General features: G+C 47.3%; 2 protein-coding genes and 1 pseudogene across 2 annotated transcripts; all 3 read left to right on the plus strand.

The window, feature by feature from the left end:
* The first annotated feature begins 3,004 nt into the window (after positions 1–3,004).
* LOC133888339 (uncharacterized) lies at positions 3,005–6,517 on the plus strand. The gene is given in 2 exon segments (XM_062328544.1): positions 3,005–3,065; positions 5,691–6,517. Coding segments are annotated over 2 exon segments (888 nt in total).
* Positions 6,518–14,330: 7,813 nt separating this feature from the next.
* LOC133888660 (heat shock protein 82) lies at positions 14,331–16,852 on the plus strand. Its single transcript, XM_062328986.1, has 2 exons — positions 14,331–14,585; positions 14,697–16,852. The coding sequence occupies exons 1-2, from the start codon at positions 14,433–14,435 to the stop codon at positions 16,683–16,685; spliced, it is 2,142 nt and encodes a 713-aa protein (XP_062184970.1). The 5' UTR covers positions 14,331–14,432; the 3' UTR covers positions 16,686–16,852.
* LOC133888340 (ubiquitin-like-conjugating enzyme ATG10) lies at positions 16,694–23,117 on the plus strand (annotated as a pseudogene).
* Positions 23,118–23,813: the final 696 nt, after the last annotated feature.

The following is a 23,813-nucleotide window of genomic DNA, read 5'->3' on the forward strand; positions in this document are numbered from 1 at the left end:
ACTAAAATTATATGGGTAGTGTTGCACCTAATCATATTACTTCTCATGCTATTAAAACTGATATAACATAAAACCCATATCAAATCCCATATGCTAGGCATCATGCTCCAATTTGGGCTCAAACTTATAGAGCCGAAAGTTATCCCAATGTGCAAACACATTTTTACCAAACCGTAGCATATGGTAGCCCACCCATATCACTGCAAGGATCGAGAATCCCTTATGGGCCAATACCTGAAGAAAACTTCACCACATCACCTTCTGTTACATCTTATGTGCCTAACGTGCCTAGACCACAACTTGAGCCGGTAGTTAATCCCGTTTGGTTCGTGGCCGATTATGCTGAGATTATGCGAGAACAAGCAGTAACCGTGCTAAGTGAACAATTCGGTGTGGAGGTTAGAAGAAAATCTCGTGCATACCAAAAGTCATATCCCGAGCACTATGACACAATTCCTTACCCCCGTGGTTTTAAAATTCCTGATTTCATGAAATTTATCGGGGGAGATAATAGAACAATGAGGGAGCATATCTCTTTGCAATTTGGTGAAACTAGTTCTAATGATGTGCTGAAAATTAGATTGTTTCCTTTGTCATTGTCTGGAACTGCTTTTACATGGTTTACATCCCTTACTCCCAATTCTATACATGTGTGGTCTCAATTAGAAGAGAAGTTTCATGCATATTTTTATAGTGTTAATACTGAGTTGAGGCTTTCCCACTTAACATCAGTTAAACAAAAATACAATGAATCCGTTGCTCATTTTATTATGAGGTTTAAAGATACAATGAACCAATGTTCTAACTTGATGCTTTCTGAAAAAGACTTGGTTGAATTAGCTTATTCGGGCTTACTGTCTCATCTTAAGGAAAAGTTAGAAGATTATGATTTTTAGGATGTTAGTCAAGTCTTCCAAAGAGCTTTGGCACAGGAAAGTCGGGCTAAAGAATCTAGAAATTTTCAAAGGTCAAGTGATAAAATGAAGGTTGATCGTCTTAATGTTCACATGCTTGAGTATGAATCTGAAAATTCAGATGATGGTGACGTTGATGTGTGTGTGACCGAATGGGCTTGGTCTTCTAAGTCTAAACCATTCATTTTCTCAACTCTTAAGCCGATACATCCCAACAATCGGCAAGAAGAAATTAAGTTTACTTTTGATGTAGCTAAGTGTGATAGAATTTTTGATTACTTGTTACAAGAGAAACATATTAAGTTATCTCATGATCATATGATTCCGCCATCAGAAGAATTAAAGAAGCGAGCTTATTGTAAATGAAATAATTCTTATTCTCATGCTACTAACGATTGTAATATTTTTCGTCAACAGATTCAATTGGCTATTAATGAAGGATGATTGAAATTTGCGGAGATGCAAGTAGACAAACAACCATTCTCGATTAATATGGTTGATCTACACGATAAGAGCATCATAATTCGGTCAACTCAAGCCGAATTGTCTAAAGATAAGAATGTAATCATTGGTGAATAAATGCCTAAACCTTTGGGGGGGGGGGAACAAAAACTTGTTAAGAGAGGTGATACTTGAGAAGACTCCCAAAAGTAAAGAATCAATCAAGATTGTAGTGAACACTTCAATTCCCGGGAGGCATGTCAATGCTAAGACAAGAATGATCAAACTAAAAAGTCCGGAGGTTGGCAAGTGGAAGATCAATGAAGCAAAGAAACATGACAAGATTGAAAAGTTTAAGCCCACTTTCAAGCAACTACTGTCTGAATATGAGAAAGACAAGGCCGTCCAAGCAAATATGAGCCGTCCAAGCAAATATGAGCCGGCCAAGTGAAGTTAAGCGACCAAAATCACCTCCAAGGTAAGGAGTACACAATCATCATCAACTAAGGGAGGATCATGCTCCTAATATCTACCCGCCGCTTGGTCCATCGGCACCATGGTTATGGGACCCCCCCTCCAATGCCATTCCCTACTTGCCTAACGTGAGGTTATAACGGTATGTGAATGCCTCCTCCTATGCAATTTCCTCCTTTTCTTCCGGGATGGGAAGCATCACAGAGTTCGGTATTTGATAGAATATCACGTCATGTCCATGAACGATTAGAGCATACAAATTAGTCTGGTGATGTTCAACAAGCTAAAGTTGTAAAGAAAGTATACCGGGTCAGGGGAAGTTGTATTTCTGCTCAAAATTTAGATTCTAATGTTGATAAGGCAAGGACCACTGCTGCTGATATTATTGAAATTGGTTCAATGAAAGTGGTCACTGAAGAGCTTGGCAAAGGACCGATTGCCTTTGGTGATAATTGGGTCAAGTCTAAACATATACCTACTGCTATCCAAGTTGATTCAAAGCCCAAAGATCATGAAGCAAGTAGTAGTAAGTCACTTTTTAAATACCTCTAGCCGAGGTGGTGTCTCTCATGCTTATCTCACACAAAAAAGAGAAGATTGCAACGGCTACGCAAGCAAGAATTGATGGAGCAATAAGCTGAAAATTTGCGGGATGCTACTTTCAACGAGGTTAAACCAATGCAACCTGTAAAGCAAGTGTGGAGACCAAAGATAAATGTTATAACAGTTCATACGGTAGCTCTTTTGCCATCAACGACACCAGTGTGCTATGCAAGATGACAAGGAAAATGAAGAGCTACTTGATAATGGTGATTCATCGGCGCTTGCTAATAATGCCTCATTGACCGAAGGTATGGACGTCAATATGGTTTTTATGTTACCTTCGGAATTTCGTGCTATGGATGAAGGTGAAGTGGCTCAGTTGAATTTAGGTCCAAAAGAGGCTATCTTTGAAAAGCCTAAGGAGACGGATTGACATTTGAAGCCTTTATATATGTAAAAGGTCATATTAATGAGAAGCTAATTTCGAGAATGCTTGTTGATGGTGTAGCTGCAGTTAATTTGATGCCATAATTTTCAAGAAGCTTGGTAGAGATGATAATGAATTAATGAAGATGAACTTGGTGCTCAATAGATTTGCGGGTGATTCTAATGAGGCTAAATGTGTTATCTCTATGGAGCTTACTATTAGAAGCAAGACATTATCCACCGCCTTCTTCGTCATTGAGGTGCAAGGTAACTATAGCGTTATTCTTGGATGTGATTGGATTAATGCAAATAGTTGTGTTCCATCTACCTTGCACCAGTTTTTTATTCAATGGGTCGATGATGAAGTGGAAATAATGCATACAGATACTTCGGCCTATGTTGCTTTGATCGATGCTTCGGCCGATTGGAGATATGGCAATCTAAGTGCTTACCAGGGTTTGATCTTTCATGTTATGATTTTCTTAGTGTTTCCAAGGATGGATTTGTACCCGTGATTGTAAATCTGATTTGTGATAATCGGCTAAATGATGTAATGTACCAATAAGTAGGGACAAAAATTTAGAGTGGCTTCAAAAGCGTATGGAGCAACATCGGTCAAATAAGAACGATATTTGTGAGGCTATTGAAGACTTAGATGATTTAGATAAGTTAGGTCAAAGTTTCTCGTCAGCTGATCTATTAGAAGAGGTTGATATAGGTGATTGTACTATACCAAGATCGACGTTTATAAACAAAAACATGAAAGCCGATTACAAGGATAAAGTAATCGAGTTGCTTAAATAGTATGTTGGTTGCTTTACTTGGGAGTATCATGAGATGCCAAGACTTGACCAAGAGTTGGTAGAACATAGGTTACCTATTAAAATAGAATGTAGGCCTTATAAATAGCCACCTAGAAGGTTTAATCCTAACATGTATGATTGGATTAAAGAAGAGATAGACCGATTATTGAAAGCTGGATTTATTAGGCCATGCAGGTATACGGATTGGATCTCCAATATTGTCCTAGTTGAGAAGAAGAGTGGTGGTACATTGCGAGTTTGTATTGATTTTAGAGATTTGAATAAAATTACTCCTAAAGATGAATATCCTACGCCTATAGCTGACATGTCAATCAATGATGTGTCAGGACATAGAATAATTAGTTCTCTTGATGGTAATGCTGGTTATAATTAAATTTTTTGCCGAAGAAGATATGTCTAAATGTCTTTTTATTGTCCTGGTTTTGTTGCTTTATTTGAGTGGGTGGTTATGACATTTGGGTTGAAAAATACCAGTGCTACTTATCAAAGGGCTATGAATCTAATTTTTTATGATTTGCTTGGTGTTATACTAGAAGTATATATTGATGACATAGTTGTTAAATTGGATTGCAATGATTCTCATTTAGCCAATTTATGTTTGGCCTTTGAAAGGATGCGTTGGTATGGTCTGAAAATGAATCCACTCAATTGTGCTATAGGTGTGTCGGCTGGGAAGTTTTTAGGTTTTATAATACATTAGAAGTTTTTAGGTTTTATAATACATTAGAAGTTTTTAGGTTTTATAATACATTAGAAGTTTTTACATTTTATAATATATTAGAAGTGCTATTTTGATATAAGAAATTGACGGTAAGGAGTATGCAATCACTTACTTAAGCTGACGTCTCTTAAAAGTGGAGACAAGGAATGTTTTATTGAAAAATTATACTTATTGCTCTATTATGCTTGCACAAAGTTAAGACATTATTTGCTATCTAGTACTTGCATAATAGCATGTCAAGGCAATGTTGTTAAGTATATGTTGCAAAGGTCAATTTTGAGTGGTAGAATTGGTAAATGGGCATATGCACTTATAGAGTATGATTTGGCTTATAAATCTTTGAAATCTATAAAAGGCCAAATTGTAGCTAATTTTGTTGTTGACCATCGGATCGATGATAAGCATGATTTAGAAGTTGACTATATATCTATTAAACCATGGAAACTTTATTTTGATGGTTCATCTTGCAGGGTTAGACAAGGTGTTGATCTTGTTTTCGTATTACCTAGAGGTGCTGTTTTTGAAACATCTTGTCGTTTACATTATTTTTGTACTAATAATCAAGCTGAATATGAAGCTCTCTTGTTAGGATTAGGAATTTTAAGTTCCATGGGTGTGAAGAACATATAAGCTTTTGGTGATTCGTTATTAGTTGTGCAGCAAGTTTCCGGTAATTATTAATATTTCGATGAATATTAAATAGCTATTTTAATAAGTGTTTAGACATCATTGCTGTTTTAGATGATTTTGCTAATAATCATGTGTCTAGAGATGATAACTTAAAAGCAAATGATTTAGCACACTAAGCATATGGTTATAAAGTTAATAGAGGCAAGTTCTTTGTAATTAAAAGACCGATGCTTGGAAGTGTTAATCATTGTGTAGCCGAACATGAATTTTTGGGTTTGGTTGTGTCTTCTCTAGCGGGAGAAAAGGTTGAAGTGGCTGAATCTGAAGATTGGAGAAGGCCTTTAATTGATTCTTTGAAGGATCCAAGTAAATGTGTTGATAAAAAGATTCGGCGGCAAGCCTTCAAATATACATTGTTGAACGATGATTTATATTGTCCAATTGTGGATGATTTGTTTCTTAAGTGCTTGGGTTTGGATCAAGTAAGAGTTGTTATGGGTGAAGTACATGAAGGCATATGTGACACATATCAATCAGCACGCAAGATGAAGTGGTTATTAAAAAGAGCTGGGTTCTATTAGCCAACTATGCTTGATGATTGCTTCAGGTGCTATAGAGGATGTGAGGCATGTCAGAAGTTTGGTGATATTCAATTAGTTCCTCCTGCTACGATGCATCATATTATTAAATCATGATCGTTTCGAGGTTGGGGCTTAGATTTCATCGATCAAATACATCCTCCATCATCTAAGGGTCATCGCATCATTTTGGTTGCTATGGATTATTTTACTAAATAAGCTGAAACTGTTCCTCTCAAGAACATGACACACAAAGAGGTGATTGATTTTATATTAGAGCATATTGTTGATGGATCCGATATTCCACTGACTTCAACTATGGATCAAGGTACTTCATTCATGTCACATCAGGTACGTGAATTTTCCAAGTCAGTGAAAATTAAACTTCTCAATTCATCTCCATATTATGCTCAGGGCAATGGTCAGGCCGAGTCTAATAATAAAATTTTGATTAATCTTATTAAGAAGAAAATAGAGGAACACCATAGGAGATGGCATGAGGTTCTATCGGTGGCTTTGTGGGTACATTGTATATCTAGACACGGTGCCACTAAAGTAATGCCGTATGAACTTGTTTATGGACAAGAGGTTGTATTACCCATTGAAGTGAATCTTGGTGCTCTAAGATTGGCCGAACAAAATTACTTGTCAGTTGTGGATTATTATGATTTAGTGATGGACATGATTGATAAAGTGACGGATGAAAGGTTGAAGGCTTTGAGGGAGATCAAGAAAGACAAATTAAGAGTAGCTAAAGCTTACAACAAGAAGGTAAAAGCAAAGTCATTTCAGATTGATGATCTTGTGTGGAAGACTATCATGCCTATTGGATTGAAGGACAACAAATTTGGCAAATGGTCTCCAAGTTGGGAGGGTCCGTACAAAGTTGTAAGTATCGTCCTTGGAAATTCTTATTTGTTAAAAACTTCGCAAGGGGAGAAATTGCCCAAAGCTATTAATGGATGATACTTGAAGAGGTATTATCCTAATGTGTGGCAAGATGCTTAAAGAAACACGGCCGATGTATTGATTACCATAGTCCTAAGAATTATTCATGGCCGATGTTTTAATCATTTCCCTAAAAAAGGTAGGAGAGAAGATGATGTGTTTTTGGTAAGCAAGCTTCACCAAAAACAAGGGAGCATGTGTTGATGACAAAAAATGGCACGTCTATGTTTTTTCTGAACACTGGATGTTCCAATGCTAAGGTTGTGTGATCGCCGGAATATCCGGTGCATAGAATAGGTTAGTGCAATGATTTGCAAAGATTCCCCTAGAAATTGGTTGGATGAGGTCTCCGGCAAAAGCATTAGACCATCCGACGAGTTCAAGGCATATTTGAGAGAGTTTTGGAGCTCCTAGAAATTAGTCCGGTGTTTAGAAATTTTTCCTCATTGCAACATCTGGTGTTCAATCTCGGAGTTGGAAATTTTTATGAATTGGAACTTCCAATGTTTGGATTAGAATATCCAGTTAAATATTTTCAGCCAAACCGAGGGCCCTGTACTTTGAAAAATCGGACCTTCTGACCACATCGGAACATCCGATGTTATCTTCAGAACATGAGATTAAATATTTTTGCCCAAACTGAGAGGTCCATACTTTGAAAAATCGAACCTTCCGACTAGATTGGAACATTCGATTAGAGGTTCGGAACTTCTGATTAAATATTTCTAATCCAAACCAAGAACCCCATGTTGGGGAAAATCAGACATTCCGACATGATTGGAACTTCTGATCGGGGGAATTAGAACTTCCGATCTGAATCAGATCGAGATATTTGGAAAGAAATAGAGTCAGATTTGAAGATGTTTTTTGATGGATTCCGACTCAAAACGGGGCAAAACCAACCCTCCTTATAAATATAAAAGGCCATGGCCAATTGAGATCATAGAACATCCAATAGAACAAATACAATTTACTTTTCTCTCATTTTTATCCTCTTTTTGCCCTAGTTATCTTTTCCTATCTCCATTCCTCTCCATTCTTGATCTCGACGATGAAGGACAAGCTGCTGACCATCCACGCTGTGACAGGGTACCTCCCGAGCGTGGGTGATGACGAAGGCCCAACAGTGCGGCGCCACGACTGAGATTTCCCAGGTGTTGCTCATTGGGTACTATTGATCGGAACTTCCGATTGTCTCGATCGGAATATTCAGTCGGGGCTGGAAGTTTCGGTTCATTTTGCACACGAGGTGCTCAGTGTTTGGCGTGACACTTTTTCGCATAAATAATTATGTACGGAGAGATTGTGAACAACCTAAATTATGAGCCATGATCAATAAGCTATGTCAATGCATGGAGGGTGAAACAGAAGGCTATTGAGATGAGATTTGGGTCATATGAAGCATCATATGATAACTTACCGCATCAACTAGCCACAATATGTGTGAGAAACCCTAGAAGTTACTATGACATTAAGCATTACCCCTCAAGTGAAGTGTCTGGACTGCTCGTACTACAATGTGCTTTCTTTGCATTTGCAGCAACCATCAAGGCATTTAGGCACTGTTGGCCCATCATCTGCTTGGACGGGATGTTCCTCACTGGAAATTATAAAGAACAGATACTATATGCAATTAGGGTAGACATGAATAACCAGGTCATGCCACTGGGGTTTGTCTTTGTGGAGAGCGAGAATGGGGATAGATGGCATTGGTTCCTTGAGTGGGTGAAGCATGCTATTGTTCTAGACCAGCCTAATGTATGTTTGATTCATGATAGACATGCAGGCCTATTGCAGACTTTGCTGGATATGCAATACGACAATGTTCAACGGTGTGTAAGAGCTAAGTGGCCAGACATGAAGAGCAGGTGGTGCATGAATATGGCTGCAAACTTTTATAGACAATTAGAAAACAAGCACTTGATGAATCTTTTTAAGAAATTGTGCAGCCAAAACTAGCAGAGAAAGTTCAACTCCCTATGGAGAAGGCCATAAGAAGGCACATATGCATCACAAAAATCCGATGGGAACTGTGGAGCACATGTTGAATGTCTCATGCTAGGATAAGGGTCGTAGGGGTGGCAGACGTGAGTGCCATGTGCAAGAGTACGTACTTATAAATGGAAGAAGTATCTGTTCATGCCAGAAACCACAATTGCTACACAGGCTATGCACACACGTCATAGCTACATGTCGGAGTCTCATATGCTACCCCGACAATATGTTTCCCGCTACTTTATGAAGGATCAGATATTAAACACATGGAACCATGAGCTTTATAGATACAACATTGTTGATACGTTTACAAGTGATCCAAGCCCCTCACGAATATCTCGGGCTATACTTAGAGAACATGAAGTATGGTAAGGGACGTCGACAAACTCGGTGGATTTGGAATGATATGGATGAATCCGAAGTGGGTCCAAGGGTGAAACGATGCAACAAGTGCGATGAAATTGGGCACACATACAAGAACTCTCTGACAAATGCACCTGTTGTCTAGATGGGGTCACGACGGTGATCAAGTGTGAATGTGTTAAATTTGTGAGGTTTCCGCCTAACCTATGTATGTTGTATTCGTGGATTATGTATCTATATGTTATAATATGTTCATGTAGCTGTGTGTACCTGTATGCTATATGTTGTTCATGTAACAGTGTGTACCTGTATGTTATAATCTGTTCATGTAATTGTGTGTACATGTATGTTATATATTGTTCATGTAACTGTGTATATATGTATTCTACAAACTATTTATATTTGTTTTGAATGTAGATATGACGCACCCACTGACCCCCGAGCTTCTTGACCCTGTAGTGGACAAGAAGCACCGCTGCTTCTTGTCTGTCGTTCACCATACCGATTTAGGAGTTTTTCGACCATGTGGCCCTGGGGAGCTACTTATAATCGATGATCGTTGGAAGTACCGGTATGTCGATAGTTACTTGCATATAGTTCTGATTATTTATTTGTTGCATGTTTTACATTCACTTAACATTCCAAATGATATAGGTTGGCAGCATCTATACTCCTATTGCTTTGCCGTTTGATGGAGGCCCGAGCGATATAGAACCCCGAGGCAACCACGAGGCTAATCTATTTTGATCACTCAATGATCGCTACACTGGTCAACCGGTGGACGCCTGAGACACACACTTTCCACCTCCCCTACGGTCAGATGGCTCCAATGTTGCAGGACGTAGCCTACATGTTAGGCTTACCTTGAGTCAGAGCTGCTGTTGGAGTCATCGACGTGGATGCAGACAGGATCAACATCATGCTCAAGGGGTTTGGTGCTATTCAACGGAAGGACGTCGCACCCACCTATGTGCCTGAGTTCCTGTCAGATTCGTGTGGGCCCACGAAGAAGTGGATCCTCTAGTTTTAGGTACCTTGCAATTTACCTTCCCATTTACTTTACGATTTCCAAGATATTTTACTCATCAGGATTTACATTACTTCAAGCCTGCATACATCCACCCAGACGCCAGTCCTTACTCGGTCGTGAGGCACTCTGAGGCCTACCTTCTTTGGTTGTTCGGCTGGGTTAAGTTCACCAGTGGCCAAGGCCACCGGGTGTCGAGGACCCTTCTTCCATACGCGAGGGAGATTGTAGATGCAGAGCTTGATGATGTCCCCCAGTTCAGCTGGGCCTCCGCTATTCTAGCAGTGACGTATCAATCCTTATGTGACGTGTGCATGAAGGAACCGCTAGCCACATTTGCTGGGTACTCACTCCTATAGTTGTGGTCCTACGAGCGGTTCGCGATTGGCTGGCCCGTTGTAGACCCATCCCCGTACCCAGAGGAATGGTACGGAGAACCCGAGAAGGATGAGCCCACCATGGGCTCGATGTGGTGTCGATGTTAGGTACGTAGGGAACATAGCCCTATTTTACTTGTCTAATATTTTTAATCAGGCTTCATACTATTTTTCTCCATAGCCGTACGGGGCACACGAGCAGGCCCACAACGTGTACTAGCTTTTTAGGGCATAATTCAACCGTCTAGGTCTACATGACGTGGTTCGGACCCCTACAACCACTCGAAGATGCATGAGCGTGCGCCTTTTGGTCTATCTCCGTTGTGCAGCCGTGACGAGGACTATTGGCTTACGAAGAAGCCACTTGTCTTTGATGTCTACGTCGAGAGTACTCACCTCACCGCATGACAAGGCAGTTTGGATGCTTCCAAGCTTTCCTTCTCATCAACGTTCGCACTATTTAGCCCCACATTCACAGGTAATTAAAATCTAATATATACTTCATAGCATTTGTATCATTTATAGTCTATCTGATGTGGTTGATATGCATGTATTCACGTAAGGGGCAACAGGGTTCACCCTTTAGGCAGATTGCTTGGCGCCATACGTCTCGACATGGGACTATGCCCTTGAGGATGTCATTGAGGAGCTTCGTCCTTTCTCTAACCCGAGCTACGAGGAGTACCTATGATGGTATGTCCCGCGCACACATACATAGGTCACCTACACCTCATATATTGTTCGGCAGCACATCGCTTTGACTACAGAGGCCTACCGGGCCATTGGGACGAGGATGATGTATTAACGGTTTGTTTAAGTAACTTATCATTTTTGTTAACATATAATCCCATATGAACCGCTATAAACTGAAAATCATGTTTCACATTTGTTTCAACAGTCCGATATCACATACGATATCCATAGGGACGCAGCTGGAGCCATGGGACGCCTCAGGCAAGGGATGCAACTTAGTGCGATGGATGTAGCGGGATTTGTCAAGCGGGTTTTTGACAAAACCGTGCGGGCCCTGAAACTTACCTCATGCCGATCCAACGCAGACTTCGTTGGTGCCCCTTCCAGGTCCAGTGGGGTCAATGCAGAGTCATCCAAGAGGTCTGATGTGCAACAACCTCCACAGGGGCTGGCATCGACACCGCCACCTCGACCATGCGCTTCAGGGCCGACAACAATAGGTACACCTTTTTTATATGCACATCGGTTCAAGTTATTCTTTTCTTACTGATGCATTTATTTTAAAAAATATGTTAGGTGCACCTGCACACTTAACGACACAGACACCTAGACCATGGCCAGTGCCGGCACCTTCACCGTTCACTGGCCTCTTAGGTAATGAGAGCCAATATACTATCTTATTCAATATATTCAACAATATATCTAATATAATTATCCATCCTCATGTTACTACGGTTATGAAGTTGGGATATGTGCATATGCACCTCCATCATTCACACCCTACTTTGGTGATCAGGCTGGGCCATCTACAGCTGCCCCTGCATACCATAAAGGCACAACATTGTATTTTTACTAATATATTTATTTTCACATTTACTGTAATTAATAAATTCATCTGTTAGTAGGCCCCACGAGTAATTATACATGGACGATGGCGGCAACATCGCAGTCATCATACCTGAGTCAGGAGGATGAGCTTGGGTCAGACCCCACGTTCGACATCGTGAGGGACTTCTTCAGGGGCACCTCGGAATATGCCGTCGTCATGGGGTCCCAGTTGCCCGGTGCTCCACTACCAACGTAGCAGACCTAGGAGGAGGTCTCGATGCCCGCGATCGCTACGAGGCCTACTAGGCAGGTTGTTCCACCGGACAACTTGACCTACTCTAGGGGTCACGTGACGGCGATCCAGCGGCACCAGCGACGGGACAATGATGGTGAGAACAGTCGACAACAGCGGGGGAGATAGTAGTAAGATTTTATCTTTGTTTTTGTAACTTAGATGTTTGTTTTATGATGCATCCTCGATTCACAAACTAGTCATCTGCTCTTCGATTCGTACATGTCTACTTTCTATGTATTACATGTTCAGACGTTACTACTTATCATGTCATTAATGTATTTCTTAATCTCATGTGACCACACACTGCCACCTTTTCACGGAGATGTGACCCTTCGCTGTCAGCTTTTTCAGACTGATGAAAATGCTCGTTGCCACCTTTTTATAGCAATGTGACCGCACACTGCCAACTACTCAAAGTCTAGTGACCGGTCGCTGTAGGAAGGCATCCAATGCATGCACTATCTCCAGATTACATAACTACATTTGGTCCATACTCCATCGGTCCCTACTTATAAAATGGGAGGTCGAGACAACGAGAAGGTCATGACATCGCAGTTTTTCGAAGCACTACTACCATTTGGTACCCTATACCACACCATGGCTGGCTCGACAAGTAGATATTTCTCGTGGACATCCAAATCCTCAATGATAGCCCTACAGACTATGAAAAAGACCTATGCAAAATATGATGATGTGTTCATGGAAGAGAACCTGAACAAAATGCTGTCGAAATAACAGACCATGACCCGCTATCTCTGTTTCACCATGGAGGAATGGAGGCAAATGGTAAGCTCTATGACCTCCATGAACCTAAAGACACACTTGTTAGAGTGCCGTCAGAGATACATCAGGGTGTGCGAACTAGCCGACATAGCAAAGTGTTTTAACAAGCGAACACACACACCATATTTATGCACTCTCAACAGTACGAGGAGCATATTAAGGTACATTTATCATTATTACATGTCCCCGCTATTTGTTAGGTTGCACTTCTAAGACACGTTTATATTTTCGTATGCTCTTTTTCTATACTAGGTGTTCCATCATGATGAAGAGTTGCTGAACAAACCCATCGAGAACTTTATTCTTTTGCATATGCTCTTCGGCGATGACTGCCTACTAGAACATAACTGGAGACGCAGATGTGGTCGTTCGAGACCTCCACGCCTTTGCAAAAGAGGTGGTGGTTCGAGCCGCTATGAAAGAGATGGTCGTTTGACAACCACCACAAGAGGACGTGCTTCTACCACTTTCGCCACAACCGAATAGATTGGTTCCGACAATGATGACTTCATGCCAACTCCTCAGAGAACTCCACGTCGTTGCAAATTCTCTAACGACAGGCAGATGACTAGGATCCTAACTTTGATTATTTTCCGTATACACCTACAGCACATAAACCAAAATCTCCATAATACAATTACCAATGGATGGGCCAGGAGATAAGACACAAACAACTTTAAGAGCCATTTCGTCTGTAATATTTATATTACTAATTGTTGAACTTGTCAAATTCAAGGTGGTTTCATCATTTTTAGTCTATTACGTAAGACTTGTATGTATCTTAGATGTAGTCTATATGGCATTAGTAATATTTAAATTCTAGGTATCCATCTCATATACACATATATTTAATGTGGTTTTATTATTTCACTTACATGTATTTATTCTATCTTCATTTAAATATTTTTTTAGATTTTTTATATTTTTATCTTAAATAGTTTCTAGGATTTATGTTATTTTTATATAAAAATATATACCTAATCTTAGCTACCCGCCCCTGAGAGAGCGGTAAGACCTACGGACCCGCCACCATAGCGCCGAGTGTACCTTAACGGCTTACTACCCACTGAAATAGCTGCAGGCTTGTGAGAGGACGGTAGGCGTTAGTCTCGTAAATCTTCTCATCAAAAGTATATTTTTTAATTATTTTGTTTAGAAAATAATAAAATGCAAACCTGTAGACGTCTACTGCCGTAAACCTTCCCATCTGGAGTATGTTTTTCTAATTATTTTGTTTAGAAAATACATAAAAAAACTCCGTCCATATCCAGAGTCCAGAGATCCGCAGAAGCTTCGGGACACCGCCCCTTCCCGCGCAGAGAAGAAAGAGAGAGACGGCTCTGGAACCCTCGCGCTCTCCCGAAACAGAGCTTGCGAAGGCGCTGGAACACCTGCGAACCATCCTCCCTCCCTCTGCGTCGATCCATCCAACGATATAAAGCCACCCACTTGTTCTTCTTACCTGTCCATCGCAACAAGAGAGCATCAAGCGACTGATCGCCTCTCAGAAAGCTCAGAAAGCATCAACCGCAACCCAAGCCTTTGGGTCCTTGAGCACAGCAGAACAGAGCAATGGCATCGGCGGACGTGCAGATGGGCGGCGGCGCGGAGACGGAGACCTTTGCGTTCCAGGCCGAGATCAACCAGCTGCTCTCCCTCATCATCAACACGTTCTACTCCAACAAGGAGATCTTCCTCCGAGAGCTCATCTCCAACGCTTCAGATGTATGATTCTGCCTCCTCTGTTTCCTGTCTGCTCTGCCTCTTGCTTTGCTCTGTTTCATGGATGGATGAATGGTTCCTCATGGTGACCAAACAATACGATGGCGAATGCAGGCTTTGGACAAGATCCGTTTCGAGAGCCTGACGGACAAGAGCAAGCTGGACGCGCAGCCGGAGCTCTTCATCCGCCTGGTCCCCGACAAGCCCACCAAGACGCTCTCCATCATCGACTCCGGCGTCGGCATGACCAAGTCCGACCTCGTCAACAACCTCGGCACCATCGCACGCTCCGGCACCAAGGAGTTCATGGAGGCGCTGCAGGCCGGCGCCGACGTCAGCATGATCGGCCAGTTCGGCGTGGGGTTCTACTCCGCCTACCTCGTTGCCGAGAAGGTCGTCGTCACCACCAAGCACAACGACGACGAGCAGTACGTATGGGAGTCGCAGGCGGGCGGGTCGTTCACCGTCTCGCTCGACACCACAGGCGAGCGCCTCGGTCGCGGCACAAAGATCACGCTGTTCCTCAAGGACGACCAGCTCGAGTACCTCGAGGAGCGGCGCCTGAAAGACCTCGTCAAGAAGCACTCGGAGTTCATCAGCTACCCCATCTACCTCTGGACGGAGAAGACAACCGAGAAGGAGATCAGCGACGACGAGGACGAGGAAGACGCCGGCAAGGATAAGAAGGAAGGCGACGTCGAGGAGGTCGACGACGACGAGGACAAGAAGGGCAAAGACAAGAAGAAGAAGAAGGTGAAGGAGGTGACGCACGAGTGGGTGCAGATCAACAAGCAGAAGCCCATCTGGCTGCGCAAGCCCGAGGAGATCACCCGCGAGGAGTACGCGTCCTTCTACAAGTCACTGACCAACGACTGGGAGGACCACCTCGCCGTGAAGCACTTCTCCGTGGAGGGGCAGCTGGAGTTCAAGGCCATCCTCTTCGTGCCCCGCCGCGCGCCCTTCGACCTCTTCGACACCCGCAAGAAGCTCAACAACATCAAGCTCTACGTGCGCCGAGTCTTCATCATGGACAACTGCGAGGAGCTCATCCCGGAGTGGCTCGGCTTCGTCAAGGGCGTCGTCGACTCCGACGATCTCCCGCTCAACATCTCCCGGGAGATGCTGCAGCAGAACAAGATCCTCAAGGTCATCCGCAAGAACCTGGTGAAGAAGTGCATCGAAATGTTCTTCGAGATCGCCGAGAACAAGGAGGACTACGCCAAGTTCTACGACGCCTTCTCCAAGAACATCAAGCTGGGCATCCACGAGGACTCGCAGAACCGCGCCAAGCTCGCCGACCTCCTCCGTTACCACTCCACCAAGAGCGGCGACGAGATGACCAGCCTCAAGGACTACGTCACGCGCATGAAGGAGGGCCAGAAGGACATCTACTACATCACCGGCGAGAGCAAGAAGGCCGTCGAGAACTCACCGTTCTTGGAGAAGCTGAAGAAGAAGGGGTACGAGGTGCTGTTCATGGTGGACGCCATCGACGAGTACGCGGTGGGGCAGCTCAAGGAGTACGACGGCAAGAAGCTGGTGTCGGCGACCAAGGAGGGCCTGAAGCTGGACGAGGAGTCGGAAGAAGAGAAGAAGCGCCGCGAGGAGCGCAAGAAGGCGTTCGAGGCCCTCTGCAAGGTGATCAAGGACATCCTCGGCGACCGTGTGGAGAAGGTGGTGGTGTCGGACCGTATCGTGGACTCGCCGTGCTGCCTGGTCACCGGCGAGTACGGGTGGACGGCCAACATGGAGCGGATCATGAAGGCGCAGGCGCTGCGGGACAGCAGCATGAGCTCTTACATGTCCTCCAAGAAGACCATGGAGATCAACCCGGACAACGGCATCATGGAGGAGCTGCGGAAGCGCGCCGAGGCCGACAAGAACGACCGATCCGTCAAGGACCTCGTCATGCTGCTCTTCGAGACGGCGCTGCTCACCTCCGGGTTCAGCCTCGACGACCCCAACACGTTCGCGGCCAGGATCCACAGGATGCTCAAGCTCGGGCTCAACATCGACGAGGACGCCGCCGCGGACGAGGACGCCGACATGCCCGCGCTCGACGAGGGCGCCGCCGAGGAGAGCAAGATGGAGGAGGTCGACTGAAGGGGAGGATGGTCGTTCGAGTACCCTTCCTGCCCAACTCGATCGACATGGTGATGCTTCAGTTGGTGTGTCTTCGTGTGGGTCCAATTGAGTCAAAGAGTGTTCTAGTACTAGTAGTTTGCTAGGGCTATGTGTCTATGGTCTTGCGTCACATTTTGAGTCGTGCTGCTGAGTGTCATATGACATGCTGAGAAAAGCAAAATTTATGTAAGTGGGAGTACTTCCTAAGACGGAGCCACGAGTTCACTTCACTCTGAAACACTTAATTCTGATCTTGTTTCCTGCTTTTTTTTCGAGGGAAGATTTTGATTTCCCGTTAGGCATGAATTTATAACAGATTTTAAGATATCCTGATGATGATACACTGAAAAATTGGTCTTTCGTGAGATTCTGATTATACATCTTATCAGAGCACATCCTCTGATTTAACCTTTCATATATTCAGGATCCTTTCTTATAGACATCGATTTTGCCAAAGGGCTTATATAAAAGTAGCAGCAACTCAAATGGGCTGTGGTTCGGTCACTCGGGTCTTGCGCTGAAGGCTATTATGAGCACATGTACTCCATTTGAACTCCACTTCTTAAGTAACTTGCACTCCATTCATGATGTGCTTCCCTTTGCAGGTCCAGAGCTCTAGCGATGCTTCTCATGTTTATAATTTCCATGTTGTCTATAGCTACTCTTACAAGGTTCCAATGCTATACTTTCAGGGTCATCTGTCTGGTATGCAATTCGATAACATAAGTGAATATTTAGTTCCTTTTGTTAGTTGCCGGACTACGGCGAACGCCGGCGAGCTGGACACGGCTGGCGGCAGTCAAGAACGCAGGAACAAACACGAACACGGTGGGTTTTTTTGGTGCTGCCAAGGGCGCGCCGGTTTCTGGGATTGTATTGCTATTTATTGGATTACAAGGCAGTGAGATGCAAGCCACGACGCCCATGGTTGCGCAGAGTGCGCACGTCCATCCCCATGCGCCGCAACGGCCGGCCATGGCTTGCATGCTCGAGTTCATGCCGAGCGATCCTCGTGTGCATGCATGTGCAAAACAGAAATGCAAGATATGCTAGGATTACTAACAAATTCTCCTCCTAATCCTAGTGTATATGCTGTACATCTACAACACCAATTCTGGAACGCATCTCACAAAAGTGTGCACGCCCTAGAGCTTTGGTAAGAATGTCCGCCAGCTGCTCCGTTGTCCCGATAGACTGGAGCCTCACCCTGTCCTCCTCAATGCATTCACGGATGAAATGATAACGAATGTCGATATGCTTACTGCGGTCATGGAAGACAGGATTTTTGCTGAGTGCGATGGCAGACTCGTTGTCGATCTTCAAGGTGACGGTGTTGGCCTCCTCGCCCTTGAGTTCGGCGAGCAGCCGCGCCAGCCACATCCCCTGGCATGCTCCTGTCGACGCTGCAATGTACTCAGCTTCGCATGAAGACAGCGCCACAATCTTTTGCTTCTGTGACTGCCAGGTGATGGTGTTGTCGCCGAGGAAGAAAAGGATGCCTGAGGTGCTCTTGCGCGTGTCAATGTCCCCAGCCATGTCGCTGTCGCTGTAGCCGACAAGCTGGGGATCCTTCTTCCTCTTGTAGTGGCAGCCAAAGTGCAGAGTGCCTGCGACATAGCGCAGCACCCGCTTCATGACCGCCAGATGCTCAGTGGTTGGGTTCTCCATGAACCGGCTGATGAAGCCCACTGAGTACGCCAAGTCGGGTCTTGTGTTCACCAAGTACCGCAGGGAGCCCACCACACTGCGATACATGGTGGGATCAATAGCTGGGGCCGAGCTCACCTTGCTGAGTTTCAGGCGAGGCTCCATTGGCGTCGCGCTGGAGTTGCAGTCCGTCAGGCCTGCTGTCTCCAGGATCTTGGCTGCATAGGAGCTCTGGCAGATGGTGATGCCAGCCTCAGTCTGGGACACCTCCAGACCAAGGTAGTAGTGGAGCAGCCCCAAGTCGCTCATCTTGAACGTAGCTTTCATCTGGTCCTTGAAGGTGTCGATGTCGACTTGGTTGCCGCCGGCGATGATGAGGTCATCGACATAGACCCCGACCACCAGCCGGCGAGCTCCGGTCCCGCGCAGGTAGACGGCATGCTCTGAGGTGCTCCTCCGAAACCCGAGCCCGATGAGGGACTCGTCGAGTTTGGCGTACCACGCCCGTGGAGCCTGACGCAGTCCGTAGAGTGCTTTGACGAGATGGAGCACCTTGTTCTCATGGCCGCGGAGGACAAAGCCGGGAGGCTGCTCGACGTACACCTCCTCCTGAAGCACCCCGTTCAGGAACGCCGACTTCACATCCATATGGTGGACGGCCCATCCTTGACAGGCGGCGTGCGCGAGTAGGAGCCGAACTGACTCCAGGCGCGCGACAGGGGCAAAGACCTCGTCAAAGTCGATGCCCTGCCGCTGTACGTAGCCCTTTGCGACGAGGCGGGCCTTGTGCTTGGTGACGATGCCGGCGGCGTCTTTCTTAGCCTTGAACACCCACTTGAGGCCGATTGGCCTGGTACGCGCCGGCGGCTCCACCAGTCTCCATGTGCCACTGGCCTCGATGGAGGTCATCTCGTCGAGCATGGCGTGGCGCCAGCACTCGTGGCGCATTGCTTCTTCGAAGGAGGCTGGCTCGGCGTCGCTTGCCAGCAGCAGGCGCTCCTCCAGATCGCGGTGGGCGAGCTCGGGCGTCTCAGCTTCCCCGAGCACGTTGTCGATGCGGCGGAAGCGGAGAGGAGCGTCGTCGTCGTGATCAGCATCGAGGTAGTCCTCCATCCCGGCTCCTGGTGGAGATGCGAACTCCACTTGAGGATGTGCCAAGGAGCCGGGTGCTGGTGGAGTGTCGTGGATCGCCGGTGAACCAGCCATGGGCGCGCCCGAAACTGAGGACGTGGCCGCGCCCGATGGACCTGGGGACGCCGCGCCCGATGGAGCCGGGGACGCCGAGCTTGACGCAGGGGAGACCTCCGTAGTCGTTCTGGAGGTGATGATCACGGAGGGGTCCTGCTGGTCCAGCTCCTCGATGGTGAAGTCGTTCGGCTCGGCGGGATCCGCTGCAGACCATGCCCACACCGCTGCTTCGTCGAAGACGACATCGCGGCTGATGTGGACACGTCGCGTCGAAGGGTCATAGACCCGGTAGGCCTTGGACCCCGGCTCGTAGCCGACGAACACCATGCGGCAGCTGCGGTCGTCGAGTTTCTTCTGGTGCGGCGTGTTCACCTTCGTGTGGGCGATGCAGCCGAACGTCCTCAGGTGCTGGATTGACGGTGTGTGCCCGTTCCAGAGCTCGTAGGGGGTGCGCCCACCGATCGCCTTGCAGGAGGATCTATTCAGGAGGTAGACCGCCGTCGACACCGCCTCCCCCCAGAACACACCAGGGAGAGACTTGGCCTTCATCATGCTTCTGGCCGTGCCCACCACGGTTTGGTTGCGGCGCTCGACGACGCCGTTCTGTTGAGGCGTGTACGGCGCCGTGAGCTGCCTGCGAACGCCGAGTTGGGCGCAGTAGTTGACAAAGTCGGAGGCGGCGAACTCTCCGCCACGGTCAGTGCGGAGCATCAGCAGCTTCTTGTCGCTCTTGCGTTCCGCCGCAGCCTGGATGTTCTTGATGGCGGTGGCCGCGGCGTCTTTGGATGGCAGCAAGGAGATCCACATGAAGCGTGAGTAGTCATCAACAAGCAAGAGGAAGTACTTGTTACCACTCGGGGTCACCGGAGTGATGGGACCGCAAATGTCTCCATGGAGGAGCTGGAGCGGCTCCGTGGAACGCCAGAGCGCCTTCTGAGGGAAGGGCGTCCTCCTCTGCTTGCCGGCGAGACAGGCGTCACAGACCTGCTGCACCTGGTCGATGACGGGCAGCCCGCGGACCAGCTCCTCGCGCCCCATCTTGCGCAGCGCGGCGAAGTGGATGTGGCCGAACCGCTGGTGCCACCTCCAGGCGTCGTCATCCGTGCGCGCCGCGAGGCACACCGGGCGCGCGATGGTGACGTCGAGGTTGTATAGCCGGCCTGGACTCCGAGGGATCTTGGCGAGTAGGCGCCGGTCATCATCTCGCACCTGCATCACGCCGTCCTCCACCAGCACCTGGTACCCGCCTTCGTCGAGCTGCCCGACGGAGATGATGTTGGCGGTGAGGCGAGGGAGGAAGTAGACGTTCCCGAGCGCCCGGTGCTCGCCGTTCTTGCAGTGGAAGAGCACCGTGCCGGTGCCCTCGATGCGGGCGACGGAGCCATCCCCAAATCGCACGGCGCCGGTGACGCCGGTGTCGAGGTCGGCGAACGCGACGCGGGATCCGGACATGTGGTTGGACGCGCCGGTGTCCAGGATCCAGCGCGTTGGATCACGGTCCGCCGCATCGTCGAGTTCGGGGTGGACCTTCTTCTCCAGGATATGGAGCTCAGGGAGCGCCGCAGGTGAAGGCGGCGGCGACTCGGCGAAGTGCGACAGCTGCGGCGGAGGGGAGCTATCCTCCTCCTGGGCCACATCGATGGCAAGCATCAGGGTGGCCTCCTCTTTCTTCTTGCTGGGGCAGTCGCGGGCCCAGTGGCCCTTCTTGCCACAGCGCGGACAGGGATCATCCGGCGGCAGGCGTGCAGAGGTGCGACCGCCGGAGCCACGTCCGCGGCCTCGGCCACGGCCCCTTCCTCGTCCACCAGAGCCAGAACCGCCATGGCCAGACTCCGACGCCTTCTTCTTGTACTTCTCCACCCACTGCTCCTCCGTGAGCAGCAGTTTGCCGCTCGCGGTGTGCGCCGGAGCGGGCTCGACGTCGTCAGCGGCTTTGAGGCGGCCAGTGACCTCCTCGATGGAGAGCTGAGAAATGTCAAGCAGGGTTTCGATGGATATGACCAGTTGCTTATACCGTGGGCGAACGACGCGCAGGTACTTGGCCACCACCTTCTCGTCAGGCTCCGGGTCGCCCAACGTCGCCAGGCGCTGCACGATGCCGGTCAGGCGCAAGGCGAAGTCCTCGATGGGTTCACCGTCGCGGAGAGCGATGGACTCGTACTCGGTGCGGAGGTTCTGCGCCGTTGCCTTCCGCACACGGTCGTCGCCGATGCGGAGAGTCTTGATGGCCTCCCAGGCTTCCTTGGCGGACTCCTTGGCCACCAGGATCGGGATCATCTCCGCCGGAACACCGCTGCAAATCGCGTCGAGCGCGCTGCGGTCGTCGTCGTAGTCGGCGTCGGCGAACTCGACAGCGTCCCACAGGTGGCGCGCTTGCATCTTCAGCTGCATGCGAAGCGACCACTCATGGTAGTTCGTCTTCGTCAATTGCGGCCAGCTGCCGGAGCTCCCACCCTCACGGATGATGCGCTCGACGACGACTTCCCACGGACGGCGTGCATCCCGGGTGTGCGAGCGACGTGCAGCGCGCGTGTGTGATCGACGCGGTGGAGATCGGCGCGGTGGAGATCGGCGCGGTGGAGAACGGCTCGGGGTCGGCGTGCGCTGCGGCGTCTTGCCTTTCGGCGAGCGTGACGGGGTCTTGTTGCCCCCCGACGTGCCGACCTTGATCGGCGGCGGCGTCTGGCCACGGCGCGGCGGCGACCGGCCACGGCGCGGTGGCGATGTCATCGCGGCGCAGGTCCCTTCTTACGGCTCTGGTACCACTTGTTAGTTGCCGGACTACGGCGAACGCCGGCGAGCTGGACACGGCTGGCGGCAGTCAAGAACGCAGGAACAAACACGAACACGGTGGGTTTTTTTGGTGCTGCCAAGGGCGCGCCGGTTTCTGGGATTGTATTGCTATTTATTGGATTACAAGGCAGTGAGATGCAAGCCACGACGCCCATGGTTGCGCAGAGTGCGCACGTCCATCCCCATGCGCCGCAACGGCCGGCCATGGCTTGCATGCTCGAGTTCATGCCGAGCGATCCTCGTGTGCATGCATGTGCAAAACAGAAATGCAAGATATGCTAGGATTACTAACACCTTTTTGTCCTGTTTGACAACAAACATCTCTAACTTGTGAATAGGTGGGCAGCTGCTAACTCTAGATAAAACAAAACCATCTTTCTAACTCATTTGAAGTATTAAGTGATTCAAAGTGGACGTTTATTACTCGGGAGGTATGCACTGTTAATACATGATTCTAAATGACGATTTATATAGAAAAAAAAAATGTATCTTTGGTCGCTCATTCACTAATGATTGAACTGTCCATGCACTCCTGCAGGAGCATCCCCACGTAAGCAGGCCATGGTTCACCTTCCACCCCTGTGCAACTGGATGAAGCTACTTCATGAACAAACTAAAGAACAATCGCTGCAATATTTACCGGCATGGTTATCCATGGTTGGCCAGGCAGGACTGAAAATCCCTCTTGAGCTTCATTGTAACTCATAGGTTCAACCTTTTACATTTTCAGTACATATGGTGATTCAAAGGGAAAGTTCTCACCTCGTGTTTGGTGATGCATAGATATGAGGGTCTTTCCCTGTATTGAGAAGTTATTTTGCTCATTTGTATGGACCTTCCTAACATCATCATATAAATAATGTTTAAGATTACAGACTATATAATATAGGATGTTATCAAATAAGGATTTTGATAAAAAAGAAAGTAGTTTGACTTTTACTTCCAGTATGTTGGATCCAATATTTTTGACCCTTCATGATTGTTGGGGAATGGTACCATGTTGACCCTTTTGACTTTGGCCGGCCTCAGCCAACCCAAAGACATGAAATGATTGGTGACGCTAGCACTTTCGTCGAGCTACTTTGGTTCCAGGTATGGAATCAAAGGATGGCCAAGTAGTGGAGCTCGAAGGCTAAACCTCTTGGAGATCGAGGACCAATGCCAGTAAGGCCCGAAGGTTTAGTCGATGCGTAGCAAAGCCCAAAGGCTAAACCTTCGGGAGGTCGCAGACCACTGAAGGAGTTAGTAAGGCTTGAAGGTTCAGCTGATGTGGAGCGAGTAGCCTAAAAGAACGAAGCCGGAAGAAGATTCGAAGGTTCGGCTACTGAAGGCCCAAAGGTAGATGCGACCACAGTGATGAAGAACCGATGTGTCGAAGGTCTCACTGATCAAAGATAGTCATAGGGACATAAATGTAAAAATCATATGTTTGTACGGTCTGTACTAGTACAATGACAGTAATATCCCGAGGATATTTAT

This window comes from Phragmites australis, chromosome 13, assembly GCF_958298935.1.
Source record: "Phragmites australis chromosome 13, lpPhrAust1.1, whole genome shotgun sequence".
NCBI lineage: Eukaryota > Viridiplantae > Streptophyta > Magnoliopsida > Poales > Poaceae > Phragmites > Phragmites australis.